The sequence below is a fragment of the Protomyctophum parallelum genome (assembly GCF_964188405.1).
Source record: "Protomyctophum parallelum genome assembly, chromosome: 18".
Lineage (NCBI taxonomy): Eukaryota > Metazoa > Chordata > Actinopteri > Myctophiformes > Myctophidae > Protomyctophum > Protomyctophum parallelum.
Window position 1 is genome coordinate 14,697,352 of NC_139716.1, and position 26,740 is coordinate 14,724,091.

General features: G+C 42.4%; 3 protein-coding genes across 4 annotated transcripts; 1 reads left to right on the forward strand and 2 right to left on the reverse strand.

Annotated features, from left to right (window-relative positions):
• Window positions 1–3,429: 3,429 nt before the first annotated feature.
• Window positions 3,430–7,695, reverse strand: LOC310875718 (ribonuclease kappa-B-like). The gene is made up of 4 exons (XM_083789033.1): window positions 7,441–7,695; window positions 6,139–6,221; window positions 4,866–4,992; window positions 3,430–4,268 (listed from the first exon to the last, which is right to left on the reverse strand). Exons 1-4 carry the CDS (start codon window positions 7,510–7,512, stop codon window positions 4,251–4,253), a joined length of 300 nt encoding a protein of 99 aa, XP_083645159.1. The 5' UTR covers window positions 7,513–7,695; the 3' UTR covers window positions 3,430–4,250.
• Window positions 7,696–12,901: 5,206 nt separating this feature from the next.
• On the forward strand, window positions 12,902–26,740 carry LOC310875715 (schwannomin-interacting protein 1). Of its 2 annotated transcripts, none has more exons than XM_083789029.1 (7): window positions 12,902–13,020; window positions 15,291–15,612; window positions 18,584–18,753; window positions 20,551–20,638; window positions 21,294–21,437; window positions 25,375–25,486; window positions 26,123–26,740. In XM_083789029.1, exons 2-7 carry the CDS (start codon window positions 15,325–15,327, stop codon window positions 26,221–26,223), a joined length of 903 nt encoding a protein of 300 aa, XP_083645155.1. In that variant the 5' UTR covers window positions 12,902–13,020; window positions 15,291–15,324; the 3' UTR covers window positions 26,224–26,740. The 2 variants fall into 2 exon arrangements, with proteins under 2 accessions (XP_083645155.1, XP_083645156.1); XM_083789030.1 differs by having other exon boundaries at window positions 21,297–21,437.
• Window positions 24,317–24,793, reverse strand: LOC310875594 (eukaryotic translation initiation factor 1A, Y-chromosomal-like; the record flags this gene model as incomplete). Its single annotated transcript, XM_083788886.1, has 1 exon — window positions 24,317–24,793. One exon carries the CDS (start codon window positions 24,791–24,793, stop codon window positions 24,317–24,319), a length of 477 nt encoding a protein of 158 aa, XP_083645012.1.

The window sequence follows — 26,740 nt, forward strand, 5'->3', positions numbered from 1 at the left end:
TAAAATCGCATCGTGAACTATTAAATGAAAACTTGCCTCATTTGTGCGTGTGCATGCATTGTCCTAGCACTTGCAGGCTGCCTCTGACATAGGCTATGCATGTAAATGCTATAATGTAAAAGAAAATAATAATAATAAAAAATATGCACTCCACATAATATGTAGCATAATCACACAACATACATCCTAATTAATCCACTATGATGAATTCTGAAGAACAAAAATAAAAAATGTCTCATGATAAAGAAGAAACTATGATCTCATGTCTCATGAGGCCAGGAACATCAAGGTTAGGATGTTGCCATTGGGGGTGAAAATTGTCCCTTGTGACATCTAGTGGCCTAGGTGAGACATGACAGCTTTCACCTAGTATGATTGATTGTTATTAACAGTTTCTAGAATGGGTATAGTTCAACGAAAGTACAGTTCAATACAAACTCTGCTAAGAGGATAAAACCAGAAAAAGACTTGTTTGCATAAGGGTCCTCCATTTTCAATTAATCAGAATGGTCACCTCTATGATTCAATTAAAATAGTGTTGTATGATTAAATTTTGATTGATTTGATTGAAATTAATTTATTTCACAGTATATATATATATTACAAAAACTGTTACATTGTGGACGATCCGTGATTAAGCATTACACTTATTTACAACAGGGTCCAATTAATAGTGTTGTAGGGCCCCTATGATTCAATTAATAGTGTTGTAGGTAGTGATGCACCGAATATTCGGCCGCAGAAAATATTCGGCAGAAAATGGCTAAATATGCATTTTCGGCCTATTCGGTTTCGGCCCAAATAGGCAGAAAATATATCACCGAATAGTGTATGCAATTAATTCATTCAAAGAGCTGAATAAATGTTTTATGGATCCATAATAGTGATTATTATTTAAGTTAAGTTTTGCCATAACCATAATATAACATTTGTAGAATCAAACTCAGGTTAATGGGTTAAGTGAGGATACTAAAACAGCGATATTCAGTTACACTTCATACCAATGATACTGTGCGGGTGTAGGTATGTTAAGTGATAACCACTTTCAACATGGCATTATAGGCAAAAGCTTTCTAAATCTTTCAAATTTTCAACAATCTTTGCTATTTGTTGTACAACAAAGTATTTATAGTGCTTAAGTGGCATTCTGGACTAGACCTGTCTGGCTGGAAACATTGTGGTTGCAAGGACTGCATTTCTGACCTTTCAGATACAGGACTGTGTCACAGTCATTACCCGGTGATTGAGAGATTATTGTCTCCACCAGGCCGAAGGCATGGGGGGAGAGTATGTTTTGCACTCCGTCCGTCCGTCCGTCCGTCCGTCCGTGTGTGTGTGTGTGTGTGTGTGTCCGTCCGTCCGTGAGCAGCTAATCTCGGCCACCGTTAACCCAGTCGATGCCAAATTTTGCACACACACTCCCTGGATGCCAACGATGAACCTCTGCCCCAAACTTTCCAGAACGGCCTGTTATAGCGCCACCAGGAGGTCGCTTTGTGCAAAACAAGTTTTTGCACAGTACACCTACAGATTTTGTCCAAACATCACGCAAATTGGTACACAGTCTCTCTAGAGCCATTCAACGAAACCGGTCTTTCAGATTTCTCAGACTCCATCCTGATTGGTTAAGATTGGCTTCCAAAGTTCACAGGAGTGCTCAGTTTCAAACAAAATGCTGCAAATCATGAACACATCGCGTGATTTCCGTGAAATTGTGCACCCACATTCCCACTAGGCCGAGGACGAAATGCCACATGAACAATTTCAACTCAGCCTCAAGGTGGCGCTATAACTGGCCGAAAAGTGTTTTTACCTCTAACTGCATCTGTGGATAACTTTGTATGCCAACTCCCTAGAGGCCAAGGAAAAACCTTTGCCTGGAATTTTTCACATCTGCTCTTTATAGCGCCACCAGGAGGCCGACATATGTAAAACACATTTTCTATTATTACTCCTTCAGATTTTATCCAAATTTCATGCAAATCGGTACACATGATCTCCATAGTCATGTGATCAAGACAGGTTTGTTTGAATTCTCATATTCCATCCTGATTGGCCACGATTGGCTCCTACAGTTTTCAGGAGTAGCCCACTTTGTACAAATCGCCACAACTCCTCAACGCAGCGACCAATTGCGATGAAACTGTGCACGCATATTCCCACTAGGCTGAGGAAGAATCCTGGTGGAGACCTGTGCCCAGAAGGGCACTTTTTCTAGTTTATTCTGTACTTACTCTGTATAAACATACTATTTTAACTAGTGATACCCCGAATATTCAGCCGCAGAAAATGTTCGGTTTCGGCCCGAATAGGCAGAAAATATATCACCGAATAGTGTATGCAATTAATGCATTCAAAAGGGCTGAATAAATGTTTTATGGACCCATAATAGTGATTATTATTTAAGTTAAGTTTTGCCATAATCATTTATTTTAAATAAATCAGGTAGCTTTAAGGTACGGCCATGACAGCAATGGTAGGAAAAAATATGTATAATATTAATCATATTCGGTATTCGGCCAACTGTTTCCTATATTCGGTATTCGGTTTCGGCCAAGAATTTCAATTTCGGTGCATCCCTAGTTGTAGGGCCCCTATGAGTCAATTAATAGTGTTGTAGGGCCCCTATGATTCAATTAGTGTTGCAGGGCCCCATAGTGTTGTAAATAATAATCTGGTTCCCCTCTATGTAAAGAGTTTGTTAAGACCAAGACGGGGAACATGAGGACCCCAGATCATACTGGAAGTCCTTATTTTGACTTTGTAGTTTAATAAACACATCAATACTCTATAGTAGAAAATGTATGATTACTATCACAATATAGTTACTTTGGCACAGTTGGTAGTGCTGTCGCCTCACAGCTAGAAGGTCCTGGGTTCGATTCCTGCTCGGGGCGCTGTGGGTGCTGGCGGCGTGTTTCCTCCTCCGCGTCATCAGTGCCCATACCCGAGGCGGGCTTGGCGAAAAGGGCCTTTCTGTGTGGAGTTTGCATGTTCTCCCCGTGTCCCCTAGGGTAGGTACCCTCACAAAAAACATGCAGTAATCCTGGTCTCTAAACTGCCTCTCCCTGGCCAGCCGGGGCGCCGGCCTGATGGAGGGGTTAAGGAACTGGTTGGAATAACGTGTTCCTTCCATGCGTTACGTCCAACCAGGGAAACTCCCCCCTGTCAGGTGTAAAGGAGCAACTTGGACACTCAGGCATGAAGGAAGCATGAGTTCAAGTCCGTTGCTCTCCCCAGGTTGGCGGAGGGTGTGTAGAGCCCAGGATCACATTAGATAATTGACACAGGGGTGAAAAATGGGTTACAAAATCGTGGGATAAAGAAATATGAAAAGAAAACCAATATAGTTACTTAACACTTAATTGAACAAAATTAATGAATAAATAATGAATAAAACTTAATTTAATCTGAAACACAAGATGATAAGAAGCAGTGCTGTTTTTATTGATGCCAACGAAGCAACACAAATCTGTTAACACGGCATTGACACGATGCTCTCTGCTGGACGCTGTTGGCACAGCAATCTGTGGTTCATGATTAGCAGACCATTCTTGCTGTTGGCTGGAAACCTTGTATCTCCATAATATATATTTTATTCTTTCCTTTTTTATACATCTATAAATCGATGCTATTGGTCACCCTTTACATGTGTCCGTCTGTAGGTTTTACAAATATTTAACAAATTAAAAATAATCTACACCGTTTATATTTTACCGTTTTAAGTGATTTCATTTCTTGACACCCAACAGCAATGCAATTTACTTTCTTTTTTTTACACAACACGGATAACAACAGAACGACAATTAAGTTAATTCAAACAACACAAGTTGGAGTCAAATTAGTTTGGCACTGGAGTTAAGAGTAAAATAAGGCATTCGCAACGAGAAGACTGAACAATACAACGCAATGTTTTATAGGATTAATTTAAGTTAATTTCAAGTTAAAAGCGCAAACATTCAGGCACGATGTGAAATCAGTGGCGGACCAGTCTTGGCAGACGGGGTTGTGTTCAGAGCAACCATCGCTTCTCTCACCACGCCGTGACAACGTGAAGACCCATTCATACTTCTTTGTACCACGGTGTCGCATTCCTTACATAGGAGGAATGCGACACCGTGGTACGATGACGTATAAATCGGGCATAATGCTGTTGAAAAGACTGCAGAGGAACGTGTGTATGTACAGTATCTTTAAGGCACAGCCTTCGTCTTCACTGTGAGGTGTTGACCGGTGGGAGGCCTTCATCACTAGTGCACCAAATACTCCTGTCGACAAAGGACATGGAGAATGACTTGAAATGAAATCACAGGAATAATTCAGCATTTCATTAATTCATTTCTAGGTAGATAAATATTGGTTATTACCCCCCGTAGTTTATCACAAACCCTTAGACGTATACAAGTTCCCATCATGCATTTGAAGGGCAATATGAGTCACCAGAAGCAGGGACGTTTATTTTCACTTTTCAATGAGTCTAACATAGGTTTGAACATGAATAGGTTAATACAATAGGAGGGTCAAATGCATATCAAATATCGAATAAAAAATGTCTGGGGTCGACACAAAAGCAAGAGTACATACAGTATGTTAAAATGACCCCAGAAATGTTTGAAACTAAGACAATGTAGTCAAATATATAAAAAATCTATTAAACCTTTTCTGTGTCGATTAATGGGTTTCTAAATTATATATATCTTTTTATTGTATTCAATACATTGAAAAGATTAGTGATGGAATAACAACCAATGAAATAACAGTGGCTGCCCAATTCTCAAGTGTGTGAAATGTGCATTATGAATAAATAGATACAATATGAATGAATATAAGTACAACATGAATAACTATTATATGCGAGAGCTCACCTTGCGCTTGTTGAGTTTGATCTGGCAGAAGGAGAAGGCTCCCACCACCACATAGACCCCCGCTGCTATGAAACAGTTGTAGCTCACCTGGTCAAATAGAGCGTACACCGTGTTGGGAGGGTTCTTACTGTGGAGGGGGAGGACATAATGTAAACACTGGGTCGGGACGCATTTGGACACGTGATTGTGAATCCCACCAACATTCTAGGATAGACCCGCCTTACCATGCGTCTGATTGGCAGGCATAGTTTTACTGAGGTTAGGCTCAAGGTTAGGTTTAGTTTGACTGAGGTTAGGTTTAGGCATAGTTTGACTGAGGTTAGGTTTAGGCATAGTTTTACTGAGGTTAGGTTTAGGTATAGTTTTACTGATGTTAGGCTTGGGGTTAGGAATAGGCATAGTTTTACTGAGGTTAGGGTTAGGGTTAAAAACGAGAACTGTCAATCACACCGACTACTCGGTACGGGCCAATCACAGCGGGGCTTTATTTATTTAGTTTTTAATCATTTCTATTTCAAAAGATTAAAAAAAAACATTCCCACCCCCAAAAGCACACATTTCCATGAATTAAAAACCTTTCTCAGTAATTTCATGAAGAAATAAGAAAATGCATAAACTAGAAAACGGTAGTAGTGAAAATAGCTGAGCTACAAGCTCAGTTAGCTCACAACGTGGCAAAAAGCAACACGTCAAGTAAAATCTCAAAATTGTGACAGCCTAACGACTATATCTTTAATAGGTAGAAAATGACATTCATAAAATGACTTCCTTCTTGGCGTAGGCCTATGTGTTATTCACTGAAGCTATTCTTGCACTGTGCCTCACACACAGACACTGTGACAATGTCTGAGTGGTTATTTTTAGCAGGGAAATTACATTATTAAGGTACTACATTTTGTCATATTTTTGCCAACACTGAAATATCAGGATAACAATCCAAATCCTCAGTCTTAACCGAAGAGAGTGTATACATGAGGGAGGGATACTACAATTAACCCAGGAAGTGAATGACAAGTAGTTTGATATGAGACAGTGTGAGCATTGTTTTGGAGGATATAAACAGATTTCTTTTTATAGTTTTGCTGCTGTTCATCTTGGACGCTAGCCTATTAACTTTTATTCATCAAGACTTATAAAGGAATGTGACAGAATCAACAATTCTCCTCATGTTCAAGGCTTCGCACAGGATTAGGGACAGGTTCGATATTTTTTGGGGGTGAACCATCCCTTCTTTCAACAGGTCTTTTTGGATGGGCTCAAAGGAGTAACTCACTCTTCATGGATGTCTGCTTCTGTGAGAGGAATGTCTTCGATCAGCACCGCAGAATGAGTTTTAAAGAAGATTCCAAGCATGGCCTGCAGGTGGAGAGAGACAGATAAATATAGAAATAATACATATTAATGATAATCCATCCATCCATCTTCAACCGCTTATCCGCTCCACCAGACTTCCCTCTCCAGAGCAACATTAGTGACTTCCTCCTGGGGGATCCCACAACTTATTCTTTAGTGATGGCAATGTTTTTGAAAAAGTTTTTTTCAATGCTTCACAATTAAAGTGACGTGTTGTGAGCTTGTAGATCTGCTATTTTCACTATTTTTGCATGACACTTTGTTTGAAATAAGGCTCCAGTGATTAATCACACTAATCAATGTGGAGGACAGGGGATAAGTTCAATCTTGACCATGATCAGATCCTGTGTCTTGACACAATCTGAATGTATCAGTAGAAGAGCAGGGAGACTATATATTATATACAACCACACCAATTGTTATATTGTATTAACTAGTGCTATGTAGGCTATTAACATACTCCATACATATTGGACAAAATTACATTTTATTCATAAAAACCTTACATAGAATATTAATAGTCTAATTCTACAAAGTAGCTGGTAACTACAGCTGTCAAATAATTGCAGTGGAGTAACTCTACCATACATAGTGGACAAAATTACATTTTATTCATAAAAACCTTACATAGAATATGAATAGTCTAATTCTACAAAGTAGCTGGTAACTACAGCTGTCAAATAATTGCAGTGGAGTAAGAGTACAATATTTACCTCTGAGATATATAACTTATATATAACTTAATTTTTCTTAACTAGTAACTAACTACAGTACCTGTGTAACTATACTTATTTGTATCTATATTTGTCTGATTGCCTCTGAGAGATGAAGTAGGCCTATGCTATCAAAAATGGGAAATACTCAAGTAAAGTAAAAGGCCCTCTAAAAACTGTATTTAAATGCAGCTGTTGAGTAAGAAGTACTGTAATTTTTCACCACTGGGTCGAATATACACAGCATATGCTCTTAGAACTTCAAAGTCTAAATAAAATGGGCTACTATAAATATACGTTAACAGACAGACAGTAGTGAAGTTAATTACTTACTAAAGTAATGTCCATGTATACAATAATAATAGGCCTACATATTACAATATGAACTTATACAGTAAAGTAGCCCCTTTCGGGACCCTACGTAAAACTTTTGATATTTTGTTGTCAGAAACTTCAGTAGCATTTGGGTTCTGCTTGGAGGGCTAACAGTAAAGTAGACTAGTACTTACCAGCATAATTACTGCCCAGAGACTGATCACAATGCCACAAGTAGCTATTTTCGGTCCACAAACCAACACCATGGCTGTTAAACACCGTGACGACGTTGTAAACAAATAAATTCAAGTTTTATCCGTAGTTTTCCAGGTTGTTGAAGTATTAAACAACGTATTAAATCAAGTATTCAATCGGTGAAACTCCTCGGAGTTGAGTTTTTTCGGTCAAACTTTGTGTCACACTTGTAGAAAAGTCAGCTGACTCCAGTTCATTACTGCAACGGGGAAGTGCAGTTGCGAAGTTGCACCAGAGGTGTCGCTGTAACAAAGAGATCAGATCTATACAAGCTATCAACGTGTCGGTCTGCACATTATGTCTATGGCTCTGCGGCACGTTGATAGCTTGTAGATCTGATCTTTTTGGACGAGAGGCTACGGAACGTCAAAAGGGTCATGTCAGGTTGCAAACAAAATCCGCAGGTCACGTTCAAGAAGAATGCCAACGTGTTATGTTTGGTTGTTTAAACAACAAAACAAAACAAATAAACAATTGTTTATTTCATTTTATTTTTTATTTTTTTTAAGTAATAGCCAGCCTAAATTAAAGTAGCCTAATATTAATTATAGAAAATACGTCAGACGATGTATCTAAAAACTCTTTATTTAGGGTAGTTCCGTAAAAGTACTACATATGGATGGATAGCCAGGTAGTTGTGTAAGTGTAACCTAGTAATACTTGTATTAATTTTCTAGTGAGATATTTATACTTTCAAGAGTTACTTGCATTTAGATTTTATAGTGTATGGATGTAAGTCAGTTTAAGGTGATTCTAGTCTACGCAGTGCAGTATGAATTGAGTCCACTGGGAGTCAGCATCTCACAGGAGAAAGCCTTGATTCCAGTCTATGTAGAAAAGTACTGAACATAGTATGAAACTTCTGTCCTGATAAGCAGGGTTGTTGTAGTAGGTATAAATAACAAAGACTAAAACTAAGTACATTTCTTAGTTGTTAGTTAGTTATATTATAATTATAAAGTTATACAGTTTCAGTTATAGTACTTTTTCTCGTTTTTATTTTTATTTGCTTTAACGTCCTCATTTTGGTAGTGTATATTGTGATGGTAAATTATATACCCCGACCTGAAAATGCATTTTCAGTTTATTAAAGTTTCAATAAAGACTATATTTATCATAATCATTACTATTAATTGCTAATCTATTGCTATGCTCACGTTTTAAAATGCAGAAGTAGCCAGCACACAATGAATGTCCTTTTCACATGGTTTATTATTACCTCTAAGTCACCATGCCTTGTGATTAGTATTAAACAGTCATAACAGGTTGAAGATTACATCAAGTCTACTCTAGTAAAGAGCTCGCTGTCAGTCTGATATAAATGGTAGGCTATATTAAGTATGTAATGTTCATCAATTGGCAGGTTTAATGCCACTCCTGAAGAAGAGAGATAGCCTATTGCTTGTTCTGTGAACTTGGTGAAATTTAAATCGAAGTTCACTTTTTGTTTTACTGCCCTAATAATGACATACAGGATATTTTGGTTAATAAGATGTCTTCTATCTGTGGGGATTTCCTAGATTTAAATGGAGATATGTTTTGCCAAAGGGACTTTTGTTGTGGCAGATTTTATTTGTCAAGCTTGGGAAAGTAGACAGGGTACAGGGTAGATCTGAGTTGTTTACATTACATGAATTATGTAATGTAAACATGCTGTAAATGCAATTGTGAGGGTTGGGCACATTGTGTGCAGGACATGAAAATAAATAAACAATCAATCAAAAAAAAAAAAAAAAACTTAAGTAGGCTAATAAGTACTGCTACAATAGTATGACTTTAAGAGGAAGGGAAATCGGCCTCAAGTACAATATGCCAAGAAAACAGTATCAACAGTTAACACATTTTCAACTGTCAACCATCACTGACAACACAGATAGAGGTAAAGTGGGCCATTATTTGTTACCCAACCTTAGGAGGACTGACACTGCATATCTCTACTGCACCTTTTGATCCATCACAAAGACACATATAAATGCAACACATCATAATTCTATTTAACAATAGTGCAAGTGCAACTATAGTTTTTTTTGTCAGCAGTGTAGCCAAATGTAAACACCATGCAGGTGTGAAAAGGACTTAATTAAATTAAATTGCCTTTCTTTCACATCTTGGGAATTGAGAACACATTTAAGGCCCAAACCACACCAATGCAACTCATTGCAACTGCCTTTGGGGATAAGGATAATGGTAACGGTTGCGAGTAGTTGCATCATGGCGAATCATGGTGCGGTTTGGGCCTAAGGAACAAGCAGCCCAGGAAAATCAGCCCAGGTTAAAACAAACAAAAATAGTGTATGAATTTCACATGACTATATGGCCATAAATAACACAAGGGCCATAAAGAATCTGCCATCGTGCTCCGATTGGTCCCCAGGCTGGACTTTGGACATGCCTACAACTAACTATGCAGAGTTATTGACCTACCTGGCTGGTACTTTAAACTAGAGGACAATCTTTCCAGTCAGAAAATGGTTACAAAAGAAAGAAGGAAAGTCAGCCAAAGAACAAGATTTCTATTCAGGATCTTTTCGGGTGGTCAGTTGGAACACTGAGGACACTAGCTGGAGCATGGTGGTACTAAAGCACCACAAAGGCATTAAAAACAAGTCTTCAGAGACCCCTCAAAAACAAACTGGTCCGGTTACTACTTGGCCTCACACCTACAACTCATTGTATGCTCATTATATGCTACGGTGGGATGGCTCTGGGTAGAACTCACCTAATCTTTCCTGTGATAAAATGGCTACCAATGTAATCAAAAAAGTCAAACAATAGAACAAGATTCCTGTACAGGATCTCCTCACTGGTCAGCAAAAATACTTTGAAGACCCTAACAGGAGGCCTCATATACAAGGTTTCTTCGACTATGCATGCACCTCATGGTACCACAGAACCTTGGCCCTAAAAACAAGGCTCCAAACATCCCAAAACAAACTGGTCAGGATACTACTTGAAAGAAAACGCTGAGGAAGGCCCACTAGGCCGAAACGCGTTCGCTGTCTGTCCGTCAGAGGTAAATAACTCATGGTCATGTATTGAGTGCTGGCATTTTCTTCTTTCTATCATGCATCATCGAGCCTTGCACGGTACCTATAAGGAGATTCTCTCTAACTTGGAGTGTTGCGCGTTGTCTGCTTCGGCAGTCTTTTTCTTCTAAGGCTACTTGGCCTTACTCCCAGAACCCACCTCACCCCTGCTCATTTTGATGAGTTGGAATGGCTTAGGGTTGACGACAGAGTACAGAAACTTGCAATGAGCCTGGTCTACAAGATCACGAGATTCACTACACCCATTAAACAAACTTTTCAGTATTACCCGTATTGCTTCCAAGATGATCTGACTTCCCACACCCACACTTTCTGATATTCATGAACAATAAGGCCATCACACGGCTAGCACTCACAATATCACGTGACACTGATCATCCTCTGTATCACTTCTTTAACCTCATTCCATCAGGACAAAGATACAGAACCTTACCATGGAAAAAGGTTCGTTTCAGTAGGAGCTTTGTCCCCTCAGCCATCGCGGCATTAAACAAACTGCCCCGCCAATAGGATGGTTCTGTATACACAGTATATAGAACCAGAATATATAATAATGTTTTTCTGTACTATGTGTTGTTTTTGTTGATGGTGTTGAACAGACCTGTGAAGATGAATATCCTTCGGGACAATATAGATTATTATTAGGCCTACTTGTCAAAATACTTCCTTAATGTGAACAAAGTCTATGATCACAACACCAGAGGGAGCTCCACAAACCAAACAAGGGGTTAAAATCATTTTAGCTCCTATGCCACCACCTAACAACAGCCGTTAAACAAGAATGACTCAGTCATAACTGCCAGGTACCACAAGCTCGCTCTGTCTGTTCCTCTTGCAGACTTGCGACAGCGTTCCACTTCTCACTAGCGTCCCACTTCTCACTTGCGTTCTCATACAAACCCCCCCAACACAACAGCAGCCAATACGGCCTGTACTGTACTGTGTACTGTACAATACCTCCTCCCTGGCCTCTGTGTGTGTGTGTGTGTGTGTGTGTGTGTGTGTGTGTGTGTGTGTGTGTGACGCTGCTCAACAGTGCCATCAGCGAGGTGTTTTAGCTGTTCGTGCTCGGACACAGGGACACCTATAGGGACACACATAGCTGTGTATATTGGCTAGCACCACTCAAAAAGTGTCCACTAGGGTCCTCTTAGCCAATGTTGTATTGGCCTGTACTTTCCTTGAACTGGGCCATTCTACAAACTGTTAATACATTTTTCAATCAATGATCAATCAATCAAACCCCTGCTCATATGCTATAAGGTGGGATGGCTCTGGGTAGAACTCACTTATAACCCCTGCTCATTAATATGCTGGGTGGGATGGTGGGAGAGGACAGAGCACAGCAACTTGCAATGGAACAGAAGATATAGTGGAGTGGAAGTATAAAGTAACAAACAATGGAAACACTCAAGTAAAGACAAGTAGGCCTACCTCAACTTGTTAACTTAGTACTTGAGTAGGCCTATACTTGGTTACTTTCCATGACTTACAATTTACAATTTAGGCATTTAGCAGACGCTCTTAATCCAGAGCGATTTACATTAAGCAAGAACAAAAAAAAGCATGGGAATAGATCACATAAAAACATTTATCAAGAAACATGCGTAAGCTAAGTAACAGTGGAATATCTATATAATTAAGCTATACATATAAACTATACATCTATACTACTATGCTATACATATGTACTATAACGTGCTATGACTGATTATTGCTGTCATACTTTCCATCATAAGTACATCATAACTGCAAAAACCATCATGCCGTGCAGACACACCCTACACTTAAATATGACACACACACACACACACACACACACACACACACACACACACACACACACACACACACACACACACACACACACACAGACCTAGCCGCCCCCGATACGTTCCCTGATCAGTGATCAGTCCCTCCTTACGCTCATTTTAGCTCTACAGAATGAGCATAGGGACTGAGAGAACGTATCGGTGCTAGTAGTATTGAATATTGATCCAGTGAAACAGGACACTAGTTAGCTCCTTCTCTCACTCAAGTTCTTTTACCTCCTTAATTCCCTCCTCTGCCCCCTCGTCTCCTCCCCTTGCCCCCTCGTCTCTCAGTGAGTGTTACATTCCTCAAGAGCTTGACTCTTTTGTTCCCAGTCTCTTCTCCTCTAGTCTAGAACGAATGGATTTTAATACATTCAACAACAAACCCACCACGACATCACACCAACCCAACGCCAGGCTACGTTATCAGCGGCTTTAGATGATCGGCGCGGTTAAACATTTAAACTGTGTTTGTTTGAGAAGTTTATAAAAAGTTTAGTGTGAAAAGGCAGCGGGGTGTGTGTATATAGGCTAGATACCGAGCAGGACAAGAGGAGGAAGAAGGGGAAATATTCAAGGAGTGACAAGGACACAATAAGAGTGAAAGTAATGTGGAGAAATACTCCCCGTCGCTGAGCTTTATACACTGGGAGATCTGGTAAGTTAATTACTAAGAATAACAGTTTAATGCTTGTGTCTATAAGTTGCGTCACGATCGCCTTGCAGGCTGCGTTCAAGGAATCGATGTAGGCTAACTTATTTTCAAAGGCAACGCCGTTATATAAAGCAAGTCTGCAAGGAAATTATGTTACTTTTGTTTCAAACTGTACCCTGTATACATTTGTTTATTTAGTGAAATCACGGGCCACTTCTTGGTGTGTACGTTGCACGATGAATTTTGCCTCGAAGCGTCCTTGTAAGTAAGGCACGTTTCAACTTACAGACAGAGCAAGGCACATTTCGCCCCTTCTCCAAGTTTGACAATAATAATTATAATGTACAAATGTAATCCTAAATATGGATGGTCCACTACTAAGCTATATAATGCAGTCGACTCAATAATGCTGTCTGTCTTCATGCTGTTATGCTAAGAAGTACTTCATGCATTTACAAACACAATTTCAAGGCATAACAGCGTCTGTATGGCAGCCATTGCAGGAACTTTCATCATCAAATCAAACTAGTAGAACTAATCAATTATTTCATTGTTCACCTGACGTGTACACTTAACAGCTGTGGAATAACAAATAAGGCCTATAGTTTTTACTTAAGTAAATAGCCGATTATTGACCTGACTAAAGGTACAAACGTATTGCAATCAACAAAAGGTAAATAGGCTATTCATCCGTGGCCTTTGTGTGTGTAATGCATGTGTGCATCACTTCAATATTGTAGTAAATGTTGTAATTACTAATGCATTAATGTGTTTGTCACTTTAACCATGTTGTAATTACATCACAAGTCTATCCCAGTGGTTCTCAAAGTGGGGTTTTGATTGATTGATTGAATACTTTTTTTTTAAACAGTTTGCAAACAGTACAGTGGTATACTTACGGGTCCATTTGGTTTCATTTTACACTCTCAAGAGTAAAAGTATTGTTAAACATCTGCATTAGGCCACTTCATCTGCAAGAAGCCTACACAATTAGAGAATGATATTTTGATCAACGTTTGCCTGTTATCTCTCCTATGGTACCAACATCAATACAGCATGGAATTGTGGACAAAATCTTATCCAACAATAACAAAATATTATAAGTCTTGTGTCAGAGAGGCTAAATCTCATCAAATGGTCGTCCGTATAGCTCAAATGCCCAATAAATAATGGGTCTTGATATGAAAAAGGTTGAACAGCATGCACTGGTATATTGAATAGACCACAGGTCTACAAGTGGAATAGACCACAGGTCTACAAGTGGAATAGACTCTACTCCATGTAGCCTACATAACAGTCTGAGCAGCTACTCAGGGATGCGGCTGACACATTTTTAGTTTTCTGTTGTTCATTCATTCAGAGGTCAGGATCAGCTTTGTATAGTCACATGTTTACAGCTGTTGATAAGTGGGTCAAATTCAGTTTGACCCAGTCTGTTCCATCATTTATAGTATTAAGATAAAGATAAAACCTTCATTAATCCCGCAACACCATCAGTAATTGACACATGGCACATGCAGTAAACATGTCAGACATGGAGCCCATGTGCTGTACTGAACTGTTGTGTTCAGGGAAGAAGAACAGAGATATAATAAGATATAATAAGAGCAAGGAAAACAAGGATAATCACATGTTCCTTATTAGTACAGTGAAAAAAAAAACGAAATAAAAAGACAGCCATGTCACGGTCTTGAATATTGAGCTATATGCTACTTCTTAATACATACTTCTTATATCATACATACATGATCTTATGGTCATACGTAAATAAATATGTAGATCTGCTATTTTCACTAGTTTGGGTGCTGGGGAAACAGTGAACCACTGATCGAATGGATATCCAAGTGGCGGTCCTCAGTGGCGTGCACATAGACACTAGACACCCCCTGCCCTTTTGGCAATTTTGCTCTTAAAAAAAAGAAGAAAAAATAAGTTTTTTTTTTCTTTTTTTCAAATCTTGTTAAAAAAACGCTTCTTCTATATTATTTAGGCCCCCACAATCTAAAGCTATGTTTCTATGTCCGTGGTTCTTCGATAAAAAAAATAATAGCAGACCTACAAGCTCGCGAGCTATGAGCTTGTAGATCTGCTATTTTTAAATAGCTAAAGCACCAAAATGGGTTCCCGCCCCAAAATGCGCTGCACAGTCAAGGTGCCCTTTTTTTTCTCCACTCGAGCACCTGCCCCTCTAAATGTCTGTGCACGCCACTGGCGGTCCTTGAAATGAACAAAAAGGTTGATAATAATCAATCAATCTAATCTCCACCGTACAGCTGTCTCCTCTGAAGCCGACACAGGAGGAGGAGGATGGAGGGAGAGAAGAAGGAGCGAGGGATGGAGGGAGAGAAGGAGCGAGAGAGAGAGCGGGGCGAGGAGAAGGAGAGCGACGAGGCGGAGGAGGAGTACGAGGAGGACCAGGAGGACGACGAGGAGGAGGAGGAGGACCCCGAGGGCGCCGCTCAGCTGTGGCAGGAGGGCCAGCAGGACACGGACACGGACGAGCTGGGCCTACCCATCATGCACTGGGAGGCGCTCAGCCTGCGCATCGCCGAGCTGGAGAAACAGGAAGAGGAGAAGAAGAAGAAGAACGCCAAGGTCAGTGGGGGTCACGCCTGCACGGTGTCTGAAAAGTATAAAGAATGTTGTCCCCTCTCTCTCTCTTTCTGATGTTTGAATATAGGAGACGTGAGAGATTAATTTAATTTAACCCAATCTGACCTGAGATCAGATTCTATAAATGTCTTCTACATCCTGACAGTTTTCTGAAAGAGCTATGTTTCTGTGTCAGTCGTTCTTCAATCTTTCAAAAATAGCAGACCTACATGCTCGTAGCGTAGCTATGTGCTTAGCTATGTGCTTGTAGATCTGCTATTTTTCAATAGCTAAAGCATAACGTAATGGTAACACCAAAACGGGTTCCCGCCCCAAAATGGGTTAATTTAATTTAACATGATCAAGGCCAGGGTAGTGTGTGCGTGACGTGTTTTGGTGTGTCAGTAACTTTCTCTAAATCTCATTACTTATACGAAATAAATTGAATCAATCTTTCAGTTCTCCAGTTCCAAATTCTGCTACTTTATTTGCTTAATCACTTCTCTCTCCTGAATGGATGAAATTGGTAAACCCTGTCCTGAAAATGTATTTTCTGTTGAGAAGCTTAATCTTGCACATGGATCAACTGCAGTGTGTTCATTCATTGTACCGAGCTGTTTGACAGCGTGGGGACGACATGGTGGCTGGGCCACATGTACGCACTACGCAGTGCTGACCGCTCAGTGTGTGGTGCGACACTGTGGGATCAAACTGACCCAGTCCTGAGTCAAATATTTATAGAATCCTGTCAGAGAGTGTCAATCTTCTCTCTTTGTGTGATTGGCTATCCTTGAGTCGGGATACGAGTACCGTATTGCGCCCCACCGAGGTTGGCCTTTCCGTTAGGGTTTTGAGCGCGGCACGGTTCGGTTTGGTTTGGCGTGGTGTGGAGAACCAGTTTCAATGCGGTGTCTTTATTTTGGGTATGTTATTATAGGTGACAGACGCAAAGGGAGCACTGAGGGTATAAATAGAAGACAAGAAGGACAACAGGACACAGGTGAACTCAATAACTCAGGGACAGGCTAGGGTCATGACTGGTAACAGTGGTGGACAAAGTATTCAACCCCAGACCCTTAACCCATTTTACAGCTTACAGCTGCAAGCATTCTACAGCTTGTAGGTCTGCTATTTTTGAAAATTCGTGAAAATGTGCCTGAAATCTTTGAATATAATTATATTCTTTCAGAATTTTCAGTTTTTAACTCAAATCTTTGCTTCTGAGGGGTCTCTGGAACAACATGTTTTCAGATGGGGGTCGACGGCCAAATACATCTAGTTTTGGGGGTCTTTGACATGATTTTTTTTTTAAACGACTGACACAGAAACATGTGTTTTTCAGAAAACTGTCGGGAATTAGCAGGCATTTGTATAGGATCGTCCTCAGGTAAAAATGGGTTAAGTCAAAGTATAGATCGCTCCAGGTCAAATTTTACGCAACAGGTGAAAGTGGCTCTGTCCCATTTGTACTGGAGTTAAGGTGGTTGCACACTGGTGCGTTTTTTTCCCGCTGCGGCCCCGAAAAAACGCAAGTGGAGTACTTGGCTTTATTCCAGTACACCACAACACTGCTGTAGATGTGCTATTTATGGCATTTCTATGTTAACATTTGTTTAACAAATATACTATTTGTATAACCATGGGTTTAAACAGAGATAGGAGAGGAATGTTATGTCTCAGTCACAAGCTGTTCTTATAACAATGCATCTTACGGTTATAGGCAGCAGGTCAATATCTGAGAGATTAGGAGACCAAGGATGACACACTGTGTCATCTGATAAATTAGTTTACAGAGTCTCGTACAGTGAGTGATTCCTAAACTTTTTAGCTCAATACCCAAAAGAGAAGTTAGACGTTTGCCCGGGACCCAAACTAGTGAAAATAGCAGCCTCACAACCTCACAACACGTCGCATGTTTCGAGGCGAGCTTTCTACCGCTCACACATGCAGCAGTTGATGGTAATGGTGATAGACGCATAGCTGCATGGCATTTACAGCCAGAGGTACTGTATGGACATTCATCCACCTACACGTGGCTGTAATCATCCTGTCACTGGAGTTAAACACAGCCTTTACTGTCAACTGTGAGAGGTTTTTTAGAGCAGCTGGTGGATTGATCTACAAGGGGGAAGGGGGGGCAACTTCTACTGAAGTTAAACTTTGGTAGAGTTTCAGGTTTGTCATGATGTAAGTGGATGGGTGGCGGTTAATTAAAATGACAATGGGTGCCCTTTTTGGTCGATTTGATTGCATTTCAATGCTGATGATTTGCATTAGTTTCTATAGGCTTTGTGTTTGTGGCATACTGGTTCTACATGTCAATGCAGTTTATTTGGTGGTTTCAGAGAGTTACAGGTCTGTTATGGTAGGGTTTATGTGGTCTCCTATGTCAGGTAATATACAGTAGGGTTTGTATCTCCTCTATCAGGTCATTTACTGTAGGGGCTCCTAGACCTTTTCACCTTTTTGATGGTGAAAAAGTCATGATTTTGAGGGGGTTCCCAAATTACAATTTAAGGACTTTTATTAAGACTTTTTTAATACCTCAACAACAAGGAAGAAAGAAAGAGGCCATTACTGCATCAAAAGTAATCAACAAACTATTGTCAAACATTGGCCATGTTGTCAAATAATATAAGAAAGAGGAAAAAAATGATTAAATCAGACGATCTCTATTCTAAAAGCTCACAACGCCTCCCATCGCGAGGTGTTTTCACAATAGCTATTTAGCCTATTTTCCACAACATTTATCTATGGAAGTGTGAGTCAAACTAAATTGAATACCTCAACCCCTACATTCCAAGTGCTTGTCACGGTGCGTGGTCCCCAGCTCAAATATTAATTGTGTGACATGTTTTGAGCTTGTAGATCAGCAAAAACAACACAACAGACCACTGAGTTTTCTATTTTGAAAATCTTTTTGAAACAACACTAAAACCTATCTATGTTGTTGTTGTTGTTTGTCCGTATACAGCAGCACAGCAACAGCAGTCTAGAACGAGGCAGCTGTCTAGAGCGAGGCAGGACGCCGGTCAGTTGGATGGACGACAGAGACCGAGGACGCAGTCAGAGGGACGTCACGTCGACGTGCTGGGAGGACACTGAAGACGACTGCAACAGCAGGGTCAGCGCGCTCACGTCACGGTCAGTGTGTAACAGCAGGGTCAGGGTCAGGGTCAGCGCGCTCACGTCAGGGTCAGTGTGTAACAGCAGGGTCAGGGTCAGGGTCAGCGCGCTCACGTCAGGGTCAGTGTGTAACAGCAGGGTCAGGGTCAGCGCGCTCACGTCACGGTCAGTGTGTAACAGCAGGGTCATGGGTCAGGGTCAGTGCGCTCACGTCACGGTCAGTGTGTAACAGCAGGGTCATGGGTCATGGTCAGGGCGCTCACGTCACCGTCAGTGTGTAACAGCAGGGTCAGTGCGCTCACGTCACGGTCAGTGTGTAACAGCAGGGTCAGGGTCAGCGCGCTCACGTCACGGTCAGTGTGTAACAGCAGGGTCATGGGTCAGGGTCAGCGCGCTCACGTCACCGTCAGTGTGTAACAGCAGGGTCATGGGTCATGGTCAGGGCGCTCACGTCACGGTCAGTGTGTAACAGCAGGGTCATGGGTCAGGGTCATGGGTCATGGTCAGGGCGCTCACGTCACGGTCAGTGTGTAACAGCAGGGTCATGGGTCAGGGTCATGGGTCATGGTCAGGGCGCTCACGTCACGGTCAGTGTGTAACAGCAGGGTCATGGGTCATGGTCAGGGCGCTCACGTCACGGTCAGTGTGTAACAGCAGGGTCATGGGTCAGGGTCATGGGTCATGGTCAGGGCGCTCACGTCACGGTCAGTGTGTAACAGCAGGGTCATGGGTCATGGTCAGGGCGCTCACGTCACCGTCAGTGTGTAACAGCAGGGTCATGGGTCATGGTCAGGGCGCTCACGTCACCGTCAGTGTGTAACAGCAGGGTCATGGGTCAGGGTCAGCGCGCTCACGTCACCGTCAGTGTGTTGCAGTGCTGGAAAGTAACTAAGTGGCGCCCAGCAATTTGCAGCTTCAGAGCCTATTTCAAGAAGTAGCTAGATGTAGCCAAAACACCCCAGAGGGGATCGACAACAACGGGAAATATGATTACTTCTAACGCGACAAGCGACGGGACCGCGATGGACCGTCAGAAACACAATTGAATACTTTTTCCACCACTGGTGTGTTTCCAACTCTCGTGAGAGAAACGAGCCGACCGGCATTCCGAATTCCGCTATTCCGACGCATCGCCATTCCACCTCGCCGCATTACTGACCCGCCACGACCCTAACCGCACGCGAAAGCCACATAGTCGGAATGACGGTGCGGTCGGAATGCCACTCTAAACCTATGGGGAATTAAAGTATATACTGTACATCAGGGGTGCCACTGTAGAGCCACTTTGAAAATGACCAGCTGGACAAGATCTACCCACCGAAAAACAATATTATGCCATTGCTGAAAATAGTTTAAATATGTACCTGAGTGGGCTTTGGAATAGCGGAGCTGGCGTTGCATATTAGACAAATGCACTTTGAATGGGAAATTGAGGGGGAGAAATGGAATAGGTAGGGTTTTTTTTCTATTTAATTTGTAATGCTATGCTACAGACAGCAACACTCTTGAAAACTAAATACTTGCATTGTGGGTTTGAGCTGACAGGCCCTTTTGATGTCAATCAATCAAGTCACCTTAATTCAAGTGGCAGATGTCAACATATTTTTTTTTTTACATTTAAATTAAATATTCTTTAGAGGTCATGTGATCTACCTGCACAGCCTTTGTGATGTACTGGTAGATTGCCTTCCAGCTGTCAGATGATCACGATTACACGACCGTGCTCTCGGCCCCCGCCACGGCCCGGTATTGACTTGTTCCGCCAGTGGTGTGTGTGTGTGTAACTAACGCGCACGTGGTGTTTGCTGTGTTCAGACTGGGGACTCACATGAACCTGCAGCTGTGCTTCATCAACAACAGTGAGAGTGAGGAAGACGAGGAGGACGAAGACGACAACAAAAAGGTTACTCGCTCGGGCACGCATGCACACGCACGCACACGCACACACACACAGCTGTGCTTCATCAACAACAGTGAGAGTGAGGAGGACGAAGGAGACGACAAAAAGGTTACTCGCTCGCTCGCGCATGCACGCACGCACGCACACACACACACGCACGCACACGCACACACACATGTGGTAGAAGTACTTCTTCCAGCACTAATGATAGGTGTGATGGTGATGTAATATGAACAGGGATCAGGTGAGTATGATTAACAGCATGAGGTCACCTGTTGTCACTATAAAACATATTCTATCATCCCTGTCGGGCAGAATGCCCTGCTTCGTCACACAAGATGAAGACGTACGAGAGTGAGACAACAACTCTGGGTCCACAAAATAAGGAAAAATAAACTGATAAATCTGATCTGTGATAATAGAATTATCACACTAAATATTGCACAGAAGAAACTTTATTAGAGTTTGATTAGTAAAATCTAAATGGTGTTAGGACCCAAAATAAATCTAAATGCACTTAGATTTCAAATATGCTTCCTACACCTTTCAAAGAATATTTTAAGACCAACTCTCAAGTTCATGATTATAATACTAGTCAATCCGACAACCTCCATCCACCCCTGAAATGACTCCATCTCTCCACCCTGTTTCTCCACAGAAGGCAGTGAAGAGAGGAACGGTGCAGGTTCCCCATCCGCCACAGACCGCTCCCGCCGTAGCGGAGAGAACCAAACCGTCCCGGAGCTTCAAGAACGCTCTGAGGTCCCTACGAGACAGACTGAGGACCGACCACAAGCAGCAGGTGAGACATTAACTACAGACAGACAGAGGTCGGGGTTCAATCCCCGGCCGGGTCATACCAAAGACTCTAAAAATGGGACCCAGTGCCTCCCTGCTTGACACTCAGCATCAAGGGTTGGATTGGGGGGTAAGTCCCTGCGACATACTAGCGTCATGTCCAGGGGGTGTACTTGTACATCAAGCTGCCTCACACTACAGAAACAGGAGATAGGCTCCTGCCCCATGGGCCTTATGGCTCGGCAAGGCTACTTAGACAGACAGACAGACAGGTAGGTTGGTTTGAAGGTGTAAAACTGGGTGAAATTTGTCCATCGTTTTTTTGATCTTAGAGAAAGAAAAAAGGAGTGTAGGCCCGGGTTGGGGTATAAGGGGATCTGTGCTGTAACTGACAAAGGGAAAGCTAATAATGCTATTGTGTGTGTGTGTGTGTGTGTGTGTGTGTGTGCCGAGGCAGGCAGTCAGTCAGTGTCTGTATGACGAAATGACAGGGACAAGAGAGTAAGGGCTGTATTTTGCGTGTCTTAAGTACCGGTGTGTGTGTGTGCGTGTGCGTGTGCATGCATGCGTGTGTGTGTGTGCATATGTACGTGCCTGATGTCCTAAAAGAATAATATCTGTTTTTGAGAGTACTTTTACATTTGGTATTTGTAGGCCACTCAATTACCTTTAGTCATCAAGTAAAGCTTTAACCCATTCTGACCTGAGATCAGATTCATACGAGGTTTCCGCCGGACACACACTGGTCTGATGAACCCATTCTGACCTGAGATCAGATTCTAAAAATGTCAGTCGCTCTTCGATTTTTCAAAAATAGCAGACCTACAAGCTCGTATCGCGCCACTCGGTGGCGCGATATGAGCTTGTAGATCTGCTATTTTTAGATAGCTAAAGCATAACATGATGCTGATACCAAAATGGGTGCCCGGTCAGAATGGGTTAAACGTAGGCCTTTTACTTGAGTAATTTCCATTTGTGTGCATTGCTACTTTTAATTAAGTAAAACATCCTAGTACTTCTTCCACCACTGCAGGCACACACAGGGCGCGATGGATTTGTTTTGATGCGATGTTCATTGAATTGAATGCATAAAAACCACAGGTTGTTTCAGACTTAATGCAGTTACAGTCGACCGGGACAGGCTGGTGCCTCCGTCCACCACACAGAGCAGTGAGTCATGGGTACTTCCTGTTTGGGGACGGCAGGTTCACATACATTTCGTCTTGGTTAGAAAGAATCATGTTCTTTCTGTTCTGTTGGTCTAATCTGATCTGTCCCCCGTTGCTACTAATACCTCTCTCTCTCTCTGTTAAGCACTTCAGCTGGCCCCGGTGAACCCGTAACACCACTTAGGTGGTCACGATCATGACACTTTCACTTGACCATTAACAGCTTTTCTGTCTACGCCTAAATCTCTTCCTCGAAAATAGACAATCTTTCTATTTTCACCAAATGTTTAGTCCATCCATTCATCTTCAACCGCTTATCCTAAACTGGTTCCTTTCAAGCAAAGAAGCAGCAGCTCTACTCCGGGGTCTACTCACAAGTGACTGAACTTCTCACCCTTATCTCTAAGGGAGATGCCAGGCCACCCATCTGAGAATGGAGGGGTGCATTCTCACCCTTATCTCTAAGGGAGATGCCAGCCCACCCATCTGAGAATAGAGGGGTGCATTCTCACCCTTATCTCTAAGGGAGATGCCAGGCCACCCATCTGAGAATAGAGGGGTGCATAAAGTGAATGGCAAAATCGAGTGGAAAAGCGACAGGCAAATTGAGTTTAACATTGTTTAACGCAATTAGATAGGACCTTTCTGTTTGAATGCATGGGCTGTCAAGGTCAGAAAGTAGTTTTTGCCACTCAGTAGTAGACGATCCTACATAATATCCGGGTTTGATGATGATGCCACGCGCACATCATCTGTACTCATTTCAGCTGCTCCGTCCTCCCCTCATTCGCCCTCAGGCGTCTTACTGGTTTACCTATCCTGTGTTGTCAGGGAAAGAGGTCTTTGTCAATTGACCTATAGCTAAGCCCCTCCCCAAACTGCTATGATCCAATCACAGCTAAGCATAACATGGGTTAGACAAACCTCTCCACCAATAGATTTCCTATAAACACTTTAAAAAAAGAAATGCCAGGCACATATTTTTCCAGTGCATATGGCAGGCCTTGTTGACGGATTTGGAAGAGATTTTGAAGGTCTGGTTCCAAAAATGAACTAGTATTTAATGTGTAAAATCCGTAAGACGCCTGGGGGCAAGAAGCGACCTAGGTTGTGTGCACGCATCCGCCTCATAGACCAGACCGCTGGGCGAGCGCTGGCGCTTTGGCATGGGGGGCATTAACTAGCTATAGGATGTCTCCATATAAGGAGCTCAAGGTGAAAGGAGATGTAGTCCATACACTGTTTTTGTAGCTCCCACGGGAATTTTATTTAGGTATGACAACGTTTTGACCCTTTATGGGTCTTCGTCAGGTATGACTCTCATACCATAGAGGGTCGAAACGTTGTCATCCTTATGATACGTACTTAGTTGGTTGGCATCATCATCATGACACGCATCTAGTGAACCATATATAAGAATCAGAGGTTTAGGGAGCCAGCAGCATTTCTATGCTCCTCACGAGAGACTCAGGAGAAATTCCTGCATCCCGGTTAAGTTCGGATCGGACGCCACTGCAGCGGGATCTAACGAGACAACAGGCACTGGTTGGAGCTATCTTATATGGTCCTTGATGACATGATGATGTCACGATGACCTGGGGTGACCAGGGGGCTGATGACACGACGCCCTGGGGTGAGCGACAGGGATTTGGTGACATGACAGAGTGACGGGGATTGTTGTGAGTGACGTGACAAAAACACACGGTTTCATAGTTTATCTGTGACTTTCGGTCGCGATCAAATCATCGATCTCGTTGTCCTCGTCCATGTCGCCGCCCTGCTGCACGTCGTCGTCGAACTGGATCTCGTCGTCGTCGCCGGGGCCGAACGTGGACGTGGACTCGTTGATGCGGGCGTGCTCGGGCAGCTCGCCGTACGTCTTCAGGCTCCGCGCCTCGTCCGCGTTGTACTTGAGGATGACGTCGGCCTTCTCGTCCTGGTAGTCGCGCAGGCCCACCAGGATGATGTCCGTGGCGTTGATCCACACCTTCTTGCGCAGCTTGCCGCGGATGTGGCAGCGGCGCTTGACCCCGTCGAAGCACGCCGCCTCCAGGTAGCCGTTGCCCAGCATCTTGACCACCTGGGCGTACTCCTGCTCGTCGCCCTTGAACACCAGCTCCCTCTTCTCGCACTCGTTCTCGTTCTTCCCGCGCCGGCGGTTCTTACCTCCTTTACCTTTGTTCTTAGGCATGTTGTCGTCTTATACGTCGTCTGTACACCCGGTGTCGTTTAAACTTCTGCCTCCGGCTTCAATGATGAAAACTAATTACTGACCGGTTGACCGTGACCTTTTTATAGGCTGCTCAGGCACAGCTGTGGCGTGACGTCACACACAAACAGTTGTCATTGACAACACTGACTAGCCAATAGCCAGTGGGTGAAACTTACCCATTTTGAGATCATATTCTAAAAATGTCTTCTACATCCTGACAGTTTTCTGAAAAAGCTATGTTTCTATGTCAGTGGTTCTTTGATTTTTCAAAAATAGCAGACCTACAAGCGCCACTCGGTGGCGCGCTATGAGCTTGTAGATCTGCTATTTTTCAATAGCTAAAGCACAACATAATGCTTACACCAAAAGGGGTTCCCGCCCAAAATGGTTCAACTCAAGTACTCTACCTAGTGGTACAATTTTAAAGTGCTTTGGTATTGTACTTTTTTTACTCTCTACAGTGATTTGACATCATTCATTACTATATGGTTACATTGCAGATTTAGATTATTATTACAAAACATGCATTAACCAATTAATGTCCACTTGTGTCCACTCAGGTGCCAGCGGTCAGCGTGGTGACCAGGAGGACGTTGGAGCGCCGAGACTTGGTGGCGTTCAGTATAAAGGAGTTAAATGCTCTCTGTGGCTCTCTCAGCCAGGCTATACAAGGTACGCACACGCACGCACGCACGAGCAATTAAGCAAACTACAATATTTAGTTGGTTTTCGAAAACCACAAGAGAAAGATATAGCTAGTAGCATTATGATGCTATGAATGAATAACCAACCCACCTTTTGATGAATGCAAATGAGATAAGGGGGTGATATTAGAGTTTATTATGTATTGTTTTCAATTCTACGTCAGTTGTGCGAGTCGGGTTATTTTTTATTCCATTTTGTTCAGCACTTGTTATATTAGGCACATGAGCAGTTTGACACAGAGCTAACCAATGTTTCATCCACAAGCATAACGGTCTATGTTCCACTTTCTCTCCCTGTAGTACCGCTTTGTGCACGATGGGAATAGAAAAGTGACGTACATGACGTAACATTTTTAAAAATTCCTTCATACCAAATGCCATTAAGGCACTAAATGATACCATGTCTCGCTAGATTTGTTGTTTTTCCAATGTATTTGCCACTGTTGTCCTGCACTTTTTTGCCATGAGAAAATAATTGTGTTAAGTGTTGTTGCTGTTGTTGTAACTGTTTGTTTTTTACTGTTGAGACCGAAGACAAAAAGACAATAAATGAAACTAACTAACTAACGTACTGTGTGTGTGTGTGTGTGTGTGATGGTTACAGAGCTCAGCACAGACCTGGTGGGGCGTCTACAGACCCGGGATCAGTTGAGAACGGAGCAGGACGCCATGCTGGTGGAGGTCCAGGACCTGACATCACTCTGACCGCCGTCCGTCGCCACGGAAACAACCACAACAACCCCCCCCCCGCCGCCCACCGACTGGGACATGTGAAGTGACATCATCACTCTGACCGATGATGATGTCACCGGCTCACCGCACCAATGAGAAAACCAGCCACCGATGACGGCACGTCTTGAGAGCGATTTGAAGTGACATTGTCTCCGCAACGAGAAGGACACTTTTTGTAAGTCGCTCTGGAACTGTGATCAGTGGTGGAAAAAAGTACTAGAAATACTTTGTTACAAGTAAAAGTCCGGCGTTCTGAATTTACTTGAGTAAAAGTACAAAATAATTGGTATAAAAATGTACTTAAAGTACTAAAAGCAGAAAGTACTCATTATGCAGAACGTCCCATTTCACAAGTTTTCACAAATTTCGAGGTCAGGCCTAAATGGGTTAAGTACAGTACTTAAGTAAATATACTTTCCACCACCTGACTGTGATGAAAAAAACAAAAAACAGGACACCTTTTGGGTTGCATGTGACTGTGATGTCACCG